The sequence below is a fragment of the Callorhinchus milii genome, unplaced genomic scaffold (genome assembly GCF_018977255.1).
Source record: "Callorhinchus milii isolate IMCB2004 unplaced genomic scaffold, IMCB_Cmil_1.0 Scaffold1, whole genome shotgun sequence".
NCBI lineage: Eukaryota > Metazoa > Chordata > Chondrichthyes > Chimaeriformes > Callorhinchidae > Callorhinchus > Callorhinchus milii.
This window is the reverse complement of record NW_024704742.1, coordinates 126,459,161-126,481,358: the sequence shown is the minus strand read 5'-3', so window position 1 is coordinate 126,481,358 and position 22,198 is coordinate 126,459,161. Positions and strand designations below refer to the sequence as shown.

The window sequence follows — 22,198 nt, the reverse complement described above, 5'->3', positions numbered from 1 at the left end:
CTGAATAATTTAACTCTGGTTTCTGAGGGTATAAGTGGTAAAAACATTACAATGCAATATAATTGATGCTTATATAACCCCTTCACCTCAGGAGGAAATCTCAAAGCTTGACAATGCTGGCTGGGCACCCAAATTAGCAGTGGGAGCCAGAGGGAGGGGAGGGGAGGGGAAAGATGACCGAAAGGGCAGTCAAAGGGTTAGATTTTTTGTTTAGGTAGCAGTCTTAAATATGCATGAATTGTCCAGTGACACAATCTCCCAACATTCTGTTTAGCGTTTAGTGTTTAATCGCTCTGCCACGCTATTATGTGTGAGGGGCGCTATAAAGATAAAAGTTGTTGTTGATGTTTACATTTTTCATAAAAATAATAAACAAAGACTCAGCGTCCTGTTCTTTTAAATCCATTGTTATGCTGAATAAAATTCACTTAAGATTGACATTTGTTTTCTGGTTAATATAAATGATTAATTTATCTTATTGGTACTGGACTGTTTATTTCCATGTTATATATGCTATTGTCTTAAAGAATCCTATTGGCCTGATGGGTAGGGATTACGACAATTAAAATGATGGTGGGGTGGGGGGGAAGAAAGATAGAAGTGAACTTTAATAACATAAATAACAGTGTTGTGGTCTGGTAGTGTAGTGGTTAAGATACTTTCTTCCTTCTGCTGCAGCTGTTTGGCTCAGAGCCTAGTTGTGGCTGACACTCAAATCTGCCAGCCACATGTCCAATGTGTTCTGTCAATTCTTAGAAAGGCCTCGAAAAAGGACGCCTCATGTTTATCAGTGAGTTCACTTTTTTTGTTCAGCTGCAGAAAATCTTTGTATCTTCGGTGCTACTTGATGCATTATCAATATGGCCCAAGACAGCCTGATTACCATATTAGAGGAGGGAAGCACTGTATATCATACTTCAATCGTTAACAAACACATGAACTGACATGAATGTGTTATATCAAAGCTTTAGGCAGCAATTCTGTAAATCCCAGCATTGTATATATATATCATAGCTTATATAGCAGTTTGAAAATGTGAATATAGAAGTGTTTGAAGATTGACTTGATGAATCCAGACTAGTGTTTTACTGCCTATAGGCCAAACTGATTTAACTTCAACGATGGTATTCTCCAAATCATTTTGTTGAAGAGACAAGATCAGAAAATTTCCAGACTTACCAGACCAATCTACATACTGTGTAGCATAAGTGATGGTTAACAATGGTTTTCCTGAAACATATTCAATGTAGGGTGTGAAGCTGAGAATCAGGGATAATAAAGTCTAACCTGTAGTATTCCTTGGGATTCCTTGCAGTTTAGAATTCCTGCTGGAAGTAGGCTGTGTTGGAGTAAAATTTGCACGGATCGTTGTTGTGTACTTCTGATCTCCATTCGTGTAACATAGATTCTTTATTAAGGAATCCCAATAGTGTTGCTATGTGATACCAATGGGGGTGCCTTGTGGTTTGGCTAGGTTCATCTTATTCTCCATTATAACATTGCTAATTTTCTGCTATTTATTACATGTTCTATTATTCTATGTAGTAATTTGTTTCCCTTGTGAGAAATTGAACGCCACTAATATAGGCTGTAAACACAGCAAGTTGGCAAGTTGTGTTACGTAAGGAATCATAATGTGTGTCAGCCTGGCTCAGTGGTAGCACTCTTGCCTCTGAGTCAGAAGGTTGTAGGTTCAAACCTCAAGTCGGGACTTAACTCGCATAGTCTAAGATGATAATCCAATGCAGTGCTGGGAGGGTGTTTCTTTGTTGGAAGTGCCGTCCTTCAGATGAGACATTAAACATTAGTCCAGTCTGCCTATTTAAGTGGAAGTTAAAAATCGCATTGCACTATTCAAAAAGTGGAGAGATTTTCACCCTGTGTCCTGGTCGACAATTCTCCCAAAATAAAATAAAATGGTCATTCACTTCATCTGTGTTTATGGGACATTGCTGTGTGCAAATTGGCTGCAGTGTTTGCCCACAAATACACAGTTACTCCTCGTTTCAGTAAATCCTGTGAAGGGTCCTGTGAAGTGCTTTGGGACATCCTCCTGATGTGAAAGGTGGTATATCAAATGCAAGGATAATTATTTGTAATGCAAAAACAAGGATTATTTTCTTAGGGAATCACACATATGGAACATGAACTCCAGCAGATATAGTAAAAGAAAAACATTCTTTGCTTGGCTCAGCTTGTAACATGCGGAGGTACTATTCCATACATGTTAGGAAGATTGCTGGTCTGTGCTGAGTTAGCTAGATTTAGTAGCAGCCAAGGGTGCTATGGTTGACCTCAGAGGCTCCAGGCTACAGACGGAAAAATTTGGCCAGAGTTATCACTCTTGATCACAGTAGTAAGTGCACAAGTGTGTATTTCAGTGAAGCCATGTTTAGCCTCTGTTATGTGGCCCCACAATTGAATGGTCCCATCAATGGTTAATGTCCAGGCTCACACATGAAGATTGCCTACATGGTCGAGGTACAGAAGGACTAGTGCTGCCCCTGGGCCTATACCTCAGCATATAACAACACTGCCCGGGGGCCAAACCTGCACCCCGAAAGTCACCCAAGAAGTACAGGGGAAGATCATACAGTGCTTCCTGGAGTGCATTTCATGGGCTCTACTCAATCTCCGGCATGATGTCTCTGGACAGATGCCCTGTCACTCAGCCTTTCTGCACTCACCCATTGCACGGAGCAGGAACCCATGGGAAAATTCATCTTGCCCAAGTGCGACAGTCTATGGCAGGGTGGCCCAACCCTTTGGTTGCTGACGGCTGGATGCTGTATTTGATAAACGTTTGTGGTCTACAAAAGCAATATTCTTGTGTTTCCTTTTCAGAAACATAACCTAACATTTACAGGTTATGGAGGGAGCGGTGGGCCAGATGAAATGGAGGGAGGGGGGAGCCGGATGAAATTAGCCCATGGGCCAGATGTGACCCATGGGCCGACAGTTGGACCACCCTGGCCTATGTGAACCAAGTCTGCAGAGGAGGTCTTCAAGCAGCTGTCTAGTAAACCCTTCTCTGCTATTCTCTCGACGCTTCACTTCACCTTGGTTCTGCTCCACACCCAACACAACCCCTTTCAAAGTTGTGTGGGAACATTCCCATCAGTTCTTTCAGAAGAGGTGAAATAAAAAGGTAGAAAATTAGGGGCAGAAAGAAAAACATTTGTTTTTCCATCGAAAGGGTAAAGATGTGATGTGGCTGTTTGTTTATGTTCAATTATTTTCCAAATAAAATTGCAAAACCTGGTTTAGATATGTTGTCCTGAATGTAAGAGACAATCAACTTTATTAAAGAAACCATGACAGTGATCAGATGATTGTTTTCCACTATGCAACGTAGAAAGCATCGTTTGTACAGCTAAGTAGTGGTTAAACAGATAACAGATTAAACACCTGGAAGTGCTGGCTAGGTATTGCCTAGGATGGCACAAGTTAAATAATCACGGGACACCAGCAATAAAGAGGTTAAACTCTAGAACAAATCTACAGTCTGCCTTGTCAAAAACTCTTCTCTGTACCAAAAATACTATTCCCAACAACGAAAATAAACAGACCATTTTACAATAACAAAAGTACAAAGGGAATGCAGCATCAATATTAATCTTATAGAAATATCTTTAAAAGTATTTAGAACAAAATACAATTTGACTACTACTTGTATTTTCTACTCACACTGCAAGAGAGGCTTAATGCAACTTACAGAGTGTGTTACAATGAGAAAGGGATGTATACTGTTACTATTTTTTGACCTGCTCTATCAAAATGGATCTAATTTTTCAGCAAAATGGGCCGTTTCGTGAATTGTAGAAGATTAATACATTCTACATTTATATTATAGTGAGGAATGAAAGCACTCGGATTCTACGGTTTACTTTCATTCAAGGATCATCACAAAGCTAATTTGAGAACAACTGAGTTAATCTGAGGAATCCGCAGCCTCTGTAAATTAAGCACATATTAGGAGTTGAATTTGGAACTCAACTGGAGAGTAAAATTGTTTCCAACTGAAGACTCATTTTGCTAGAGCAGCTTTAAGTATCTGTGCTTATAGTTTCTTGGCGTCTGTCTATTGTATTGAAGTGTGGTTCACAGAAAACAGTTGTTCTCATGTCTGTCCCAAAGTGCTTCCAGATAAACGTATGCGTGTTTAACTGCTCATTGGATAATCAGGCTTGAATGAGCATAAAGTCTTTGATATGGGTTATTACTCCATAAATAACGTCTTCTCACAAAGATCATACAACATCGGACAACTGTATTGCTTCTCGTGCTTCAGGTTGTATCACAAGACATTTCTGCCTCGCCCAGCAGCGAAATAGCTTCCACCCCAGTTTACTGGCATGAGAACACCCTGTGCCAGTAACAGTTATCTGAATATCAAAGCCTTGTTCAAAGTTTTACAAGCAGATGTCTCTTGAGTTTACTGCCTGAGCTCTGATAATGTTCTTCATTAAGGCTTCAATGTTTCAACAGTATTGCCATGCTTGGGAAGAGTTGGAACAAGGACTTGTTATCTTCATAACTGCGATGCTATGCCTTCGTTGATTCTAGTCTGATATGATAGAGACGTCCTGTCTCACCACTATCGGTAAAAAGTGGGCTGAAGGGTGTTTCCGCCGTGTTTTGTGTCCTCTCCGTGGAGACCCTTTGCCATTCAAAGCCACAAACATTTGCCGTTCATTGTGCTTCCACTTCATGGAAGAGTAGGTATTGTAACCGTTCTCTTCTATTCTCTCTTTAAGTTTGCAGTCAATATTAAACTCTTTCTGTAAAAAGAATAATAAAAGATCATGTTAAAAAATCCTTAATCCCTTAAAAAAATAATAGTTTGGTCACTCTGTCCACGACTGTTTATGGGACACTGCTATGCACAATTGGCTGCCACATTTTGTCCACGAAATATACAATCAATTCATTTTACACTATATTCTGTGAAGCACTTTGAGATGTCGCTAAGACATGATAACTCGCTATATCAAATACAAGGATTATTATTAAAATAAGCTGGTAGATGAAGTATAAGGAGTGATCGACAGCTAGACAGATCATCCGGAGTTTAAGGTTGTTTGTCACTCTACTGTGCCATGTGGTTGATGGAGTATGGCTGATGGCTAGGTTTTTTGTGAAGTTTTAGAGTGGGAGAAAGGAGTCAAATGGATGAGATGACTAGTATGTTAGAGGAATGATTAGATAAACTAGGGCACTTTGGCCTTGACCTTATAGATGCTAAATGTGATTGGAATGTAAACTGAGAACAATATGTTCAGATTCACAAAGACAATGGAACAAGAGGGCACAGGTTTGCAAAGCCTCATGTCTTCTCCATCAATGAACATAATCTCCATTTAATAGGAGTCATAATTTTGAAAAACTCTATTAGATCTCATTTTAACCTTGTCTGTTCCAATGAAAACAGTCAACACNTTTTTTAGTCACTCCTCGTAATTGTAATCTCTCATTCCTTATACTCTATAGTGAATTTCTGCTGTTTCTTTTTCATGACTGGGATGAAGTTTCTATAAATCAATTCCCAAAAGTGGAAGTAACTACAATAATTTTACATTTATATAGGCCCTTTTATATTGTCAAGAATCCAGCCAACGATTGCACAAATCCTTGCTATTGTATTCAAAGTCCCGCAGATAAAACTTAGAATTTTTCAAAATAATCTTGTCTCTCATCTTTTTACAACCATATATCTGTACTCCTATGTCTGCTTGTTCCTCTGCTCCTTTAATAATGCCACCATTTAACATATAATGGATAATTTTATTCAATTAGGTCTATTTGTTTGTTCTCATGCTGCTCAGTCATTGTTGAAGCAACTCTTTGAAGCATGATTCCACAGGGAGGATTCTTATTCATGTGTAATAGAGTAAGACTGTTCTCAAGGATCTGAAACTGTCATTTGAGGAGGACAGGAACTACAAAACTTGTCATCTAAGGTCGCTTCAGGCATGTCAGCTTTGTGGTTCTGGAAAAGGGAAAGTTGCCCAGTGCAGAAAAAAAATCCATCCAAAACATTAGTGTGTCATTTTCAGATCTGCAAGTGCTTGCACTTCCATAGTCTGCAGCAGAACTGTGGAAAAGACTGAATTTGGGATGTTGTTACAATTCTGCTCAATCTTGAAATTTAAGACAAAATGATTTCACGGGCTAAGACTAGATGGAATGTCAGGTCTCTGGTTTTAACTTCAGATTTGTAATACAAGTTTATAAATATTGGTTCTCAGGTCCTGAGATACAACAAAAAGTTTCCTGGACCTTGAATCCACAAGAGGAAAACAGAAAAAAAGTCTGTAAATCCACAATACTTAGTTCAATTATGTTTAATCAATCCAATGAAAGCTAACAGTAATCTGACAGTTTGTATGTTCATGATTTAAAACATCATCTTATTAGTAACAAAGTCAATTGTTGGCTGTTCATAATCTGCAGATAATGAACCCGTTAATCATTATAATACCTCCTTAACTGTTTTACAATTGAAATGATTTTAACAAATACTTACTGAGCCATAGATTTTTCCTTTCTTGTTCATGGCCAAATAATAATTGCTGTTAATTGCCTTAATAGCCACAACCCCAACATCCACTGATGTGATTTTTAATATACCTGAAATGAGACACAAAAATCCAATTATCATCAATAACTACATTTGAGTGTTTTATTATAGTAATAATAATGTTTGCCTGTGATATAGCGCCTTGCATGTCAGGAGGACCTCTCAAAGTGCTTCACAGGGTTGAAGTGAAGTTACTGCGTATTTTGTAGGCGAACGCAGCAGCCAATCTAGCCACAACTTCTCACAAACAGCCATTAAACAAATTACCATTCTTTTTAATCGAAGGGATTGTGGGCCATGACACCTGAATAAACTCCCTTCTCTTTTCGAAATATTGCCATAGGATCTTTAACGTCATTTTAATCAGGCAGACTGGACCTCAGTTTAACTTCTCATGTGAATTATGGCACCTCCAATAATGCACTGCATCCCCAGCACTGCATTGGAGTGTCAATCTGATTATATGAGCTCAAAGTCCCGACTTGGGGTTTGAACCCACAACTTTTGACTCAGAGGTGAGAGACCTGAGGTGGAAATGCATTTACTAGGAGAGTGTGTAATCTTTCTGAATTGTGCTGCCACTGAATGTAAGGTAGTGTTAGAGAATCCAAAATAACAATTTGCTCTTCATGCAAGATAGCATCTTGGAGCGCTGATTCATAAAATTTTACAGCACAGAGGAGGCCATTCAGCCCATCACGTCTGCAACGGTCCTCAGAGCAAGGTGTTCATTCAATTCCACTGCCCTTTCTTGATATAAAGTGACACAGAGCCTATCCCTTCAGCAACAGGACAGAGAATTTGCAGGGTGGATATGAAGGACTGTTATTCCTGCTAAGGGATATGATGGTAGGATGTGGCTCTGGGATTTTGCACAACAAAATGAATTGATTGGTTGTGTCCTAACCGAGACAAGGACTGAAACAAACAATGATAAATGTGGCAACACTTTGATAGTCAAGCAAGCTCTACATTTGGTGTAAGCGAGCAATAGGAACTCCACATGTATCAGTCTAATGGAACCACATGTGCAGAAGAAATCACAGATGTGTTGCGTTTCCTGGACATGTGGAACATATGACACTGATCATCATTACTAACTGCAGTACATTCATGAATATAACCTCTTAAGAGCTTAAATTCCGGTCAACATTACGCTTAGCAGCTATGGTGATGTCAGCTGCTAATTGGATTTCCCCATTATAATCGCAATCATCAAAGTTACTATGCGTAACGCTGACTGGAATGTCAGCCCATTAGTGTCTTTAGCAAGTATTTTGAAACATTATTTTTTATATATTGGCTTTTCAAGTTAATACCAATAATAAATATATGGCAGCATTTTTATATCTTATTCAACTAGTGCATGCAACCATCATATCTATCACTCATTTGGGAGTGGATTGTACTTGCCTTTAATGAGAATAATGGGTTAGTTAGAATTAAGGTAAAATGAAGTGGACCAAAGCACCCAACCCCTCCAAAGACATTCGCAGTGGTAAAGTTTGGACTCACAGCAACGAGGCAGATTTAAAATACAGTACTTACCTTTGCCAACACAGTTTGAAAATATTTATGATTGAATTAGTGTCTTCCAGGCCATATTAGGAAACAAAAGGCCATTATCACTCACTAGTCGTCAATTTGGCAGGAACAGAACATGTATCCGAGTCTTTCTTGCCTCAAAGGGCATTTTATTTAGACTTACGCTCAAGTGAGGGTTATTGGATTCAAATCTTAACTCACACTGATGATTTGCTGACAATTGCTGGCTGTTACAATTAGCACAGTGTAGAGGAAATTGATGGCACAGGTTGATCTAATGGCTTAATATAATCCTGCATAATCACTGTGTTTTGTGACAATCTCAACCCAAAGTCAACACTGGAAATCAGTTCACTTGTTTAAAACCAGTCTCACTGAGATGAATAATGCTAATGGTGTTATCATTCTCCTTACATCACAAATCATTAACTGCAAATACACATTAGTAATGAGATGCACATGTTCACTGACCCAGTGATTCATGCACTTCACTGACACACTGCGACTTTGGCTTTGGAATTGAGAAGCAAATATAGTGTGGCAAGAGCAACATGGTTACAGCAAAATCCTGCCTGCGATTTACATGCTGACATACAATTGGTATTAACTGCATTTGATGTACTCCATGTTCAGCATCTATTGTCCCAGGTTTTGTGAACAGCTGTCATTTTAGAGAAAAAAATCCCTGGTAAAGGGAAATAATTCACTTTTGAGAAGTAGGGATCAAGATAACAAAATAATGGCAGATCTGAAACACAGCTGCAGATATATATTTATTCCTGGTAAAGAGAATATTGATTGAAACGTCATCCCCAGCACCACTGGTACTCGTGCAATGTGTGTCAGAAGACTGTGGGTTCAAGCCTCACTGTGGGGCTTTGAAGAGCAAGCCTTTTAGTCCCATTTCCCCGGCCTTTTCCCAAACCCATGTAATTGATTCATTTTAGATATCTATTTAGTTCCCTTTTGAAAGCTAATATAGATTCTGTCTCAACCACCACTTCCGGCAGGGCATTCCATATCCTAACAGCTTTGTGAGTGAAAAAAATCTTCAAACCTTCCTATTTGCTTATTTGATAGCTGCCTCAAATTGATGCCCTCTAGTCCATGATGTTAAAAGATGCCAATGTTCTATTTGAAAGAGAAGGGAGTTTCTACTGGTGTCCTGGCCAACATTTCCCAAATTAAACTAATCTTGCACTTCCTGGTTGTTGCCAGGACATTTCTGTATGCAAATTGACTGCCTCGTTCACCTAGAAATACACAGTCACTACACCTTACAATAAATCCTGTGAAGTTCTTTGAGACATCCTCCAGTCGTGAAAGGATCATCATATCATGATATGATCCAGGAGCTATCTGTGGCCAGTCCCCTTCACTCGTACTGACTAATGCTTTTAAGAACACTCAGAACATTATCTGAAAGCTGAACAATAGAAATGTTGGTGCTTATGCTTATGCTATAAATGCTTATAAAACACAGCAACCGTGGGGACAATACTGCATTTGTGAACTTTATGAGAACCCGTGTCACAGTGAGGGTGTGTTAGAATTAGGGGATATCTGTGGTACAGGTCTTGCAATAATTGGAAATGGACAAGAAAATATTCAATCCTGTCATAATGTAACCATGATAATGTAAGACTTTGTATCTTGCCCTTCATGCCTGAGAATGGGAATGATTTATTGCCAAAATATTTTGCATTTACAATATTATTTTTAATTCTATTTTGATAGAACACGTGATGTGTAAATAAAAATGATGGGTAAAAACAATTGCAATCCAGATGATATTTATTGATCAATTCCTTTCCTCGTATGCTGTTTTGAATGGTGAAGTCAGAGGATGGGGCCCTTGGTTTGATGTCCAGCTCGGTGATTAGCGCTTTTCCAACTTTACCATTGAGAATGGCTATGATGGTGTTCGTGGTGGTAGTGGTGGTGGGGGGAGGGTGATGGGGGTGTGGTTTGGGCAGTGTTTGGGCTGATTCTGGCCAGCTTGATCTGATAAATATCACGTGGGCAGAAAATTTCAATCGGCGTACATGCTACAAACATTGTAAATGGGATGCAACATTGTAATATAACCATCAGCAGTGACGCTTTTCGCTTGCAAGTTCCGAGGTCAGTCTAACTTGTGGAGACGATGAACAGATCATATGGTGGCTGTGATATATCTTCTGGATACATGCCAGCCAAGAGAATTGCAACCAACTGGGAGTAAATGATAATCTTCAGTCTTAAGTCATGGGAAAAGACATGGAGTAGGTTATAATAGTTTTAGATAATAGTCACTCAAATTATCTTGGGACTCTTGGGACTTACACTTTCACAAGGAAAAGTGCAATGTGCGTTCCATTTGCTTTTCTACAAGCACTGTGCTGAGTTTATTGGGAGTTGTTTTGTTTTATTGCTGACATTTCCATTTCATTGTGCTTGACCACTGATATAACAACTGCCAAGACACTTTTCAATGGGGGTAAAATATTTCTCTTCAATTATTATAATTAAAACAATCCATGAATCTTTGAATCTATGTGTGTATGTCTGTGGAAATTTCAATCGGAATACATACTACAAACATTGTAAATAGGATGCAACATTGTAATATGATTTACATTTTTTGCGTAGAATATGTGTGTATGTATGTATGTATGTATGTATGGATGTATGGATGGATGGATGGATGGATATATGTAGGTATGTGTATTCGGAAGGGGAAGACTATTGACATGAAATCATTTCCTAATTATATGAGAACACTGACCTGAGTTTTCCTCCTTTCAAAAACTTATTGACTGTAATTGAATTCTAAGCAACAAGTCAGTGATGGAGAGTATGCCTATGGGCTTAGAATCTTCTTGAGTAAGTGCAAATCAATAGACCGTTTCTCACCTCCAATCCAATGATGTTTGGAATACAACTACTGTACAGTATATCAATTTAAACTGATTTTATTTTAAATACCATAAAAGTACTCTTAAACCTATGACAGGCACCGGGCAGAGACAGAATCCCTCCCACTTGCAGCTCCACTTTATTAGGAGAAGGCGCCGTCATTTGTTGGATAATTTCTATAACACAATTGTTTTAGCGCAAGGCCATTTTTAGGTAGGATGTGGTGCACGTCGGCACACACTGCGTTCCGAGACGCTATCCTACGTGAAGGGCGCTATATAAATTCAAGTTGTTACTATTGTTGACTGACTTACTTCCTGCACAGCCGGACAGACAGTGCTTAAAGAAATGATTTTATCAGCGACCCGGTGACATGGAAGTGAAATCAGCAGCCATTTTCATTTCACAACCCCTATCATAATATTGGGTCTAATTTTACTGGATCTCATCCTCACATTTGGTAGAGTGCCTTTCACATTGAGTGGACATCTCAAATTGATTGACAGGATTTACCATGAAGTGGAGTGATATACGTTTACTCGATATGGCCTTGGAGCCTGTCTTTAACTTGTTAGAGACTAACAAGTCAATAGACGGCTATGGGCGGACTTCAGGCCCATTCGTTGCTGTTGTGATGAGCTTGTGTGTGGGGGGGCGGGGGGGGAATCGGCTCAAAGGTGTGACCCCTGTGGCCAGCTACTGAAACAGAGTGGAATTATGGTGATAATTCCAGGGTTAACCTGATTTATTCACACATTTCGCCTTCGAAGTTTAGCCACACGCCATGTTCACAGTCTAACCTTGAGACTGAATCCCTGAAAATATAATATCCAGTTCCTGCCCAATTTTCCTTCACCCGTGGAGACAAGCCTTTGATCAATGATCAGTGGGTTGAAAGCTCTGTGTTAGCCCACATTTTCAGTTCTCCCGTATTCTATTTCTGTACAATCATACTCCTTCTGGGCCGGCTGCTTTATTTGGCCATTGAACTTTGTGACAAGGTGTTTTACAAGTTCTTTTATAACCCACGCAGGGGAACCAGTCACAGCCGAGGCAGCTGCTTCCTGCCATAACATGTGTATTGTGTTACTTCTCGCAAGTCATCTGCCTTAAACCTAAACTGGAAATGTTGGGTGGAGGGGGGGGGGGGGGGGGGGGGGGGGGGGGGGAGAGGAGGGGGCTTTTGGGTACTGCATTATAATTAAACTCAACTTTCTGCTTTCTCAATTCAGACAGCAAGACAGTTGCTGTTAGTGTGCAGAATAAATCGTCACCTGAGCTGAGCAAATCAAAGACACTACACTGCTAAAACGAGGGACAAAAATGAGTAAGACACTAGGATAATAATAATAATAATCCTTACATTTGAAATAGCACTTTTCATGTCTTCTAGACATCTCCAAGCGCTTCACAGAATACACTGTAAAGTGAATTGACTGCATATTTGTGGGCGAAACATGGCAACCAATTGCGCACAGCAGTGTCCCACAAACAGTCGTGGATTGAGTGACCAAATTATTTATTTATTCTTCTTGAGGGATTATTATAATGTTGACAATGGTAACATTTGATGCATTTAAGAAGATAGGAGCACACAGAACTGGAAAAAGACTGTTGTGGTCCACCTGACAGATCCCAAAAAGTGTAATGGAAGAAAAGTCATGAAGTAGACTACGCTCTTAATTACCTTCATATATTAAGAGCTCAGTTACATTTATATCCTTCCTTTATACCCTTGCACCAAGAAATGAGGCAATAAAACTTAACCATCCAGATGGTTAGGTCAAGAATGACAATATTTCATTAGGTGCACATGAAATATTCAGGATGAGCGTGCTACTACTTTACTTCCTATTTTGTGCTTCATATCCTCCAAGACAGCACACAGTAATTTGTGGTTCCTCTGGAACCATCTCATTTAAAACACTTTGTTCTTTGACCCACTCTCTCTCTCTCTACGTTGTCTCTTTTTCGCCTTGTCAATGACTATTTCTTCACTCTGACAGCTCCCGCTGGGGCCCCAGCTTCTGGGGCAGGAACCCTTTCTACAATGTTTCTCATTAAAACCACTACCAATGTGAAATATGATTTATAGCAATTTAAAGAAACAAGACTGTGTCAAATCATCACTGGTTTGGTGGCAGAGTGTATAATTTGACTGTTTCAGGTGGTGAGTGAGACTGCGTTGTTGTGTAACTGATTCAATGTAATAATTATCAATTTAAATCTTTTATATAATGTTGCATTTTTCAATAACAACAACAACAACAACTTGGATTTATATAGCGCCCTCCACGCCGGACGGTGTCTCAGAGTGCTTTACAGTAAAGGATCCCGGGACCGAGCCAAGGGGAGCGGGAAGAAGCTGACCAAAGGCGCGGTCGAAGAGAAAGGTCTTCAGCAGAGACATAAAAATGGGAAGGGAGGGAGCTAGACGAAGGGAGTGAGGAAGGCAGTTCCAGAGCCTCGGGGCACAATGGCTGAAGGCACGGCTGCTGAGGGTGGAAATGAGGACGAGGAGGAGGCCAGACCCGGAGGAACGAAGTTAACAGGTACTGTTTTGAGGAGAGAGGTCAGAGAGGTAGGGGGGTGCAGAGGAGTGCAGGGACTTGAATACAAGGGTGAGGATCTTGAAAGCGATCCTCTCTGGGATAGGGAACCAGTGCAGTCTGGCAAGGACTGGGGTGATCGGGGAGCAGAGTTTCATGCGGGTGGCAGAGTTTTGAATGATTTTGGCGTTTTCACCCCAAACGAACAAATATAAACAATTTGATGAATCGCTGTCTTATTTGGGATCCTTATCCGTTATCTATCAAATATATAAGTCACTAGATGCTGATCTATTATTCTTTGGTGACAGTATCATATTTGCCATGGTGATTTATTACCTTATATAAATAGGGATTATTCCTTACTCTCACAGATGAGTATTATTGATACTATCGGTATTATCGATAAATAACTGGTGTTACCCTGGTTCAGTTGATAGCCTTTGAGTCAGAAGATTCAACAACTTTGAGCTCATGCATTGTTGGAGGTGCCATCTCTTTGGATGTAATGTTAAATCATCTGTCTGTTCAGGTGGAATGCCACTGATGTCACTTCATAGAATCATAGAATCATAGAATTATACAGCACAGAAGGAGGCCATTCATCCCATCGTGTCCGTGCTGACTATGAAAAGAGCTATCCAAATCAATCCCTCTCGCCCGCGCTCTTCCCATAGCCCTGCAAACTTGTCCTCCCAAAATAATTATCTACTTCTCTTAAGAATTGTTATCGAATCAGCTTCCACCATCCTTTCAGGCAATGCATTCCAAATCCAAACAACTCACTGGTGAAAAACTTTCTCTTCACCTCCCCTCTGTTTCTTTTAACAACNTTAAATCGGTGTCCTCGGTTTACTGACTCACCCGCCAGTGGGAATAGTTTCTCCTTGTTCACCCTATCAAATCCGCTTATAATTTTGAAAACTTCTATTAAGTCTCCTCTTAACTTTCTCTGCTCCAAGGAGAATAATCCCAGCTTCTCCAGCCTCTCCTGATAACCGAAGTCCCTCATTCCTGGTACCATCCTGGTAAATCTCCTTTGCACCCTCTCCAATGCCTTGATATCCTTCCTAAAGTCTGGTACCCAGAACTGAACCCAGTCTCTCACTGAGGCCTAACCAGTGTTTTATAAAGATTCATCATAACTTCCTGACTTATGTATTCTATGCCCCTATTTATAAAGCCTAGTATCCCATATGCTTTTTTAACAGCTTTATCTACCTGCACTGCCACCTTCAAAGATTTACTTATACAACCCCCCAGGTCTCTCTGTTCCTTCACCCCCTTTAAGATTGTACCATCAGCTTATATCGCCTCTCCTCATTCTTCCTCCCAAAATGCAGCGCTTCGCATTTCTCCCCATTAAACTTCATCTGCCACGTGTCCGCCCATCTTACCATTTTACTATGTCCCCTCGCACACTGCTACTCTCCTCCTCGCCGTTTACTACTTTTCCTAACTTAGTATTATATGCAAACTTGGAAATTGTTACTTCATAATGTAAGTGCAAAGTGGAGGAAGTGACATCACTGATGTTTCCTATGCGTAGCGTACAACAAACATGAAGTGACATCAGTGGTGACCTGACCACCCAGAAGTCAGACATTTTTTAGCGCATAAAGCCAGCTATTCAGCACTGGAAGCCAGGTTTACCGCTCTCCCAGTTCGTGTGGGTCCACAGTAGACCTGTGCTCTGAGTGAAGCTTTGCTCAATAAGACTGTGTTTTATTGGGGTTGCCCTGTATATGTCTTATTCATATATCAATGCTAAGAGGAATATACCTTTCCAAGACAGATTTTGAAACAATTTAAATCCTATTGTGTTTTGCAATTTCAACACCGAATTTGACATAAACATTTGGCACAATGCTAATTTATTCTGTGGATAAAAATACGTGGATTGTTATAATAGATACATAATGACTGTGCTGACTATAATATACAAATGACAGACAGGGCCAATACAGCTTGGTACACAGTAGTTACTAACATTTACTAATAAAACCTTTAACAAAAGACCACACACCATTCTGTATTGTCCAACAAGTGTTAGCAATGCCTCCACGAATAATGTTGAATACTGAGCATTGCTTAAAGCATTCCTTAATTATATTCATACAATCAGTGAAAGCCCTTGAAAGAAATACACATGTCTGAAACAGATAGGATAATCAGGTATTAAACACTCTCTCTGGTCAGATTGTGGGCTAAAATAGCCTAAGTGCTGTCCAAAGTTGTTTACGAAGCTCTGACTTTACAGATTATGTTTTTGTTTTGCTTTGGAGCCATTCATTTATGGGAGTACAAAGAAGAGAGAATAATAGCTGCCTGGGAACAATCTTCAAGGAAGGTCAATTCCTTGAAGGGCTTCAAAAATTGGACAAATAAAGATATGACAGTCACTACCATTATTAGTGTGTCTAAGAAATCATTTATAAAAGCATTTGCTCATAAAGGAAACTGCACTAAGTTTGGTAATTTAGCTTAATATACACAGTTATAAGATCATGAAAGTTCTTGTTTGTGTTTGTAAATTCAAACAACAGAACACCTACACATTGGGTATTCTTGTAGGTCACTAATGTGCTGTATTTGGCAATGGTTTAATCTAATAATACTCCTTGCATTTGATATAGCGCTTTTCACGACTTCTAGACGTCTCAAGGCGCTTCACAGAATATACTGTAAAGTGAATTGACTGCATATTTGTGGGCGAAATGTGGCAGCCAATTCCGCTGAGCAGTGTCCCACAAACAGTTGTGGATTGAAGTGACCAAATTTTTTTTATTTCTTGAGGGATTATCAGGCGTGTAGAATAAGGAAACTTGCCCAAGGTTTTGCCCTGCCGGAAATTGAATCCAGGTCTCTCGCTTGCGAAGTGAGTGCTCTAACCACTGAGCTACAGGACTTCACCTATATATAAATAAAAAATATAATCTATACATAAATTAGGTAAGCTACTGTCAAATCTAAAATAATTATATGTTGCAAAGTGACTTCATAGTAGCTGTTTATTAATTCATATCTTGTTTTGCTGTGTCAGATTTAAAAATGTTGTGAGAGAGAGAGAGATATGGGAGAGCTCTTTCCAAAAGCTTGTGTGTTTCCAAACATATCATATTTCTCCCTATCTTTGGTGATGTAAATTAATAGCTTCCCCCGCCCAACCCTCAGGTTCAAGAACATAAGTGTAAAAGGGAAGGAAGGTGAAATTAGATGACTGAAGATGCTGGGAGATTTTTAAATCCTTTGCGATCAAAGGTAAGCAGTCTCCATGAAACAAAGGGATAGCATGAGAAGTCCGAAGTGCTCAGTGATCACAAGTACAAAACTCATCTCTGACTATTCTGACCTCTTTTACCTCAGCAATGATACATCATTTCTGATGCTCCAGATTGGAAAATCAGATACACTTCACAGTATTAAAAGCACTTGTCCTGGCTTCTTAGTCCTGGCTTCTTAGTCCCGGATGCTTTGATGTGGTTTCCACCCCCCTTGTTGTCTAACTGTGCTAGGAGCTGAAAAGCACATAATACAATTATATTGTAACAAAGATCCAAATACCTTTGAAATCGAACACAAAGCTTTGCTGCTACCTCTGTGACCATGTTTAACAGGGAGCCTGCACAGTGACCAAAAGTACCTTATTAATTTTTTATGAATGGTTCAGCAATTACATTGTTCTCCTTTTCTTATTAACCTGACAGAAAAAAATACACAGGCCGGTGCTTTGTTACTGCAAAATACTTTGAAGAATAGATGAAGGTGAAGCATGAAAGAAGCCACCTGCTTGTGGTTGTGTGCGAAAGAATAAAGGCATTTCGGCAGAGCTGATGGAAAAAAAGTAAAGGATGTGAAAAATAATTTTTTTTGGATCATATCAGTTCAGGGTTTAAAGGGGCACTCTCTTCATGAAACAAATTTGTGCTAAACCTTTTCTCTGTTTAAAAAGGGAATTAAGTGTCACTTTAATCCCGACGGCACATTTTGCATCATTCTGCTTGCAAACACTGTTTGTAGGTGGGATGCATAGAACTCTCAGTTTGGTTTACATATTCTTAAGAATGGTAATAGTTTCCACACGTGTCAGACACCTGGTTGACCAAATAACAACAATAACTTGCATTTTAATAGCGACCCTCACGCAGGGTAGTTTCCCAGAGTGCTTGACAAACAAACTTGTAAACAATTGAAAGACTGACAAATAGATGTTTAATATGGTGGTGACTCCAATTGTCTACCTTGTCTAACTTTGATTTGGAGTTTGTGTTAGGAGACTGCACCTTTATTGCCTACACATGATGCAAAGCATTGGAAAATATTGGGGGAACCTGTCCTTAAAGTTCAATCATGTGGGCCCTTAGGGGTCATGTTGTTTGGACACAGTTCTTCGGGAGAGCGATGAGAAGTATATTTCTGCCTATCTTAAAATAGGACTGGAGATGTACAGTGAACAGACTCATCCTATATCCTTTCCCACCAACTTGATCAAACTGATAATTGGGCAGTAGTTTTGAACAAGTAACGTTCAGGGCTAGTCATGAGATGTTTCATGTTACATACAGTGGGGGTACATTTAACGTTTCCATTTAAAACCATCCCTGTACTATTCAAAGGAAATAACATGGTTCAAATATCAAAGTTCAGTCAAAGAATACAAGGTTTGATTGTGCTCTGGGCAGGGTGGTCACTATCTGATTTTTGTCAGATTTTTACCCTGGGGTGATGGTCAAACAGAAAGTAAAACTAGTTTCCCTGTGAATGGCAAAGAGAATCAGACAATGGGAGAAGATTACCAGTACTTCATTCCCAGTTTAAATTTTTTTGAACAAACATGTCAAGTTATACAGGGTGACCAAAAAGTCATGATACCATTACAATGTCTAATAAGTCTTAAGGAAATAATGATATATATTTATTTAGATAATAGGGTAGATATCACCCTGTATTTGGTCTTAATGTCACACTGTCATTTATTGTTTAAAAATAGAGACATTGCAAAAAAAATTCAGTTGTATTTGAAGGACTGAAATACCTCAAGGTCTCAGCTTTGAAATCATAAGTTTTATAATTTTGAATTTTTTGAATTTTTTCAAAATTCAGGCTTAAAACTCAGAGCTGGCTTTCTGCAGCTCTTTTAAGAACAAAAGGAGAAAAACATATGTAGAAAAACGTCACACTTTCCAAATAACGCATCAGACTCCTAGACAAATGTGGGAAATGCTTTGAGATGTCTTCTTGACATGAAAGGTGCTATATAAATGTAATTGATTTTGTTATTTAGGTCCGATAACCTGATACAACAATAAAAAATTGCATTTATATAGCGCCTTTCATGTCAGGAGGATGTCCAATAGAATAAATAGGTGCATTTGTCCAATAGAATAGATAGGTGCATCTCCTAGCGGGGAGTTGAGGAGAAATTTTTGTTAATACGCAGCGAGTTGTTATGATCTGGAATGCACTGCCTGAAAGGGTGGTGGAAGCAGATTCAATAATTGCTTTCTAAAGGGTGTTGGATATATACTTGAAAAGGAAAAATTTGCAAGACGATAGGGAAAGAGCGGGGGAGCGAGACTGATTGGGTAGATCTTTCAAAGAGCTGGCACAGGCACGATGGGCCGAATGACCTCCTTCTAACAATAAGATTCTTTGATTCTATCACTTGAGGGCGCCCATTCCCTTTTACTGTGCAGGGCACAGCTCGAAATACCATTTCCATTCATCCTATTCCAATGCTGCTGCTGAATGTCATTTGCAGTTTATGATAAATAATAATACATGTCTTGGTATAGCGCCTATCATGTCAGGAGGATGTCTCAAAGCACTTCAAAGGATTCACTGTGTATTTTGAAGGCAAACGCAGTAGCCCATTTGCGTACAACAATGTCCCACAAACAGCCAGAAAGTCAATGAGCTATTTTACCTGGAGGATTGTTGCCCAGGGCACTGGGAGCAACTCCCATCTCCTGATCCCAGGGAAGTGCTATGGGATCTTTAATGTCCACCTGAACAGGCAGATGTGTGACTGGATGTGAGGCTGCAACAAAGTTGATTTAATTTGTTCACATCCGTTTTCTTGGTTTGAACACAAACTGCGTTGCAGTGGAGCAGAAAATTGCGATTTAATATAGTCTTTGGCAAACTGAGCTCTCTGCAACTTTGTGATCTGCCAGTGACCTTCAGTAAATTACAAGAAAAGCATGTGCTAGAGAGGCTGTTGTGTCACCAAAGACATTTCATTTGTTACTCTAAAAAATTCCACACAGATTAGAAACAAAAACAAATGTTGATTTGTTTGGTGGGCTCTTCTTATTCCAGTTTGATAAAAAGAGAAAGATATTTAATTATGGATCTGGTAACCTTTTTCCACCCCACTTCCCACATCATACTTTTTGGCCTTTTCAATCTATAAGCATATATTATAATCCCTTTTAGAATCATAGTGACTCATAGAATGCTTATAGCACAGCAACAGCAACAAAATTACATTTATATAGCGCCTTTCACGTTGGGAGGACCTCCCAACCATTCGGCCCATCGTGTCTGTGCTGATGTAAGCTCCTTTATTGGAACTATTAATTCTAACCATATTCTCCTGCCCTAATCCCATATCCTTAAGTATTTATCCAATTACATTACAAATGCTGTTTGAGATTCCGTTTCATTAAACATCTGTGGCATTGCATTTACTCTGTACGTGACTAAGGCTATACATGACTAAGCTACAAGTCATTTTGCGGAGGTAGTCTATTGTCATTTGAGTATCCATCCTGTATCAATAGCTTATTTCCCTCCAGCAAGGAAAATAATAATAATAATTTATCATTATCCTGTAAGCAAATACTTTCTTCCCTCCAGCAAGGAAAATAGGAAACAGGAATCAATTTGACTGATAGACACTAAACAATTCCATACAGATTTTGAACAAAAAAGTGTTGATTCATTCGATGAGCTTATTCCAGTTTTATCAACAAAGAAACATGATTAATATGGATTTCATGATGCAGTTCCTCCTGCTTTATGGCACATTCAAGCTCAACCCAGAGGCTCAGTTGGTAGCACTCTTACTTCTGAGTCAGAAGTCACTAAAACAACTACTTGCATTTATATAATGCCCTTCACACTTGACGGCATCTCGCATTTGCTTGCATTTATACAGCACGTTTCATGTAAGATAGTGGTAGAAGGTGGAGTGATAGAAGCAGGAAGTTCCAGATGTTAGGGGCATAGTGACTGAAGGCTTGGCCAGTGAAGGTGACCTGGAGGAGATGCATAGAAGACCTGTGTTAGCTGAATGGAGGTACCAAGCAGAGGAGTAAGGTACAAGCAGATCAGAGAGATATGGAGGTGCTAGGATATGAATAAATAAATAAATATTTTGCCCACAAATATAGAGTAGATTCACTTTACAGCATATTCTGTGAAGCGCTTTGTGAAAAGCAGGCACTAAACTGTGCACAATTGGCTGCTGTGTTTTGCCCACAGAATAATAATAATAATAATAATCCTTGCATTTGATAAAGCGCTTTGTGAAAAGCGTTATATCAAATGCAAGGATTATTATTATTATTAAATCTATGTATGAGGGTGAGGACCTTAAAATGGGATACGTTAGGAGGCAGAAAGCCAGTGGAGCTTGGCAAGTATTGGGATGATGGTGTGCTAGGTTATGAGCTCAAACCCTATTGGTGAAACTTTGAGCTCAAAAACTAGACCAATGCTCAAGTGCAGGCCTGGGGGTGGCAGCAGTGTTGGAGATGCTGTCCTTCGGATAAGATATTACACCAAGGTCCGGTCTGCCTGTCAGGTGGTTGTTAAAGATCACATGGCACTATGCAAAAAGTGAAAGGAGTTTCTCCCTGTGTCCTGGCCAACAATCCTCCACATAAAGTTGCTCATTCACTTCATGGATGCTTGCTGTATGCAAATTGGTTTGTGCATTTGCCTACAAATACAGAGTCATTACACTTCACAGTAAAATCCTGTGAAGTGCTTTGAGACATTGCGATGTGGTAATGCACTATAGCAAATGCTAGGATTGTCGCTTTTACTATTTCGTAAAAATATGCGTCATTGTGATTGGCTTGGATCAGATAGTAGCACACTTACTTGGGGGTCAGAAGGTTGTGTGTTCAAGTCCCCAATTGGGAGACTTAAGCTCAGAGTCATTAAAGATCTGAGGACACACTATTCAAAAAGAGAAGAGAGTCGGTCGTAGCTGACAATTCCTCAGATTAGTCATGTTGTTGCTGTTTATGGGAACTTGCTGTGTGCAAAATGGTTGAATTGCTGCACATCTTGAGACCTTTTGATGTTATCAATACCGATAAAGATAAAAAATATCATTCAATCACACCCTGTGCTCTAACCTGCCTGCGGAGCTTTGTGTGACTATGAATGGCAATTACACTCATCTGACATCCCGTAGAGCAATTACATCAGCACCCAAACTGCCCATATGGCCCTTATCAGTATCAGAAAAGCTTTAATGAATGGTGTGCAGAATGAAATCATCTTGAGTTGTTTCTTTTGTCATCTTCAGGTGCAGGCAAGTGATTCAGAGCAAAAGTATGCAGGTAATTTTCGACATAAACCAAATTTGTCCAATAATACAAAATTCCTC

At 39.5% G+C, this 22,198-nt stretch overlaps 1 protein-coding gene across 1 annotated transcript in view; it reads right to left on the bottom strand.

Moving 5' to 3' along the window:
* Positions 1 to 3,266: 3,266 nt before the first annotated feature.
* LOC103177849 (fibroblast growth factor 10) overlaps positions 3,267 to 22,198 on the bottom strand; it is a 49,353-nt gene continuing 30,421 nt past the window's right edge. The window contains exons 2-3 of the mRNA XM_007892212.2: positions 6,527 to 6,630; positions 3,267 to 4,781 (exon numbers count right to left, since the gene is read on the bottom strand). Coding sequence (XP_007890403.1) covers positions 4,563 to 4,781; positions 6,527 to 6,630 — 323 coding nt within the window. The 3' untranslated portion in view covers positions 3,267 to 4,562. The remainder of the gene's footprint in view (positions 4,782 to 6,526; positions 6,631 to 22,198) is intronic.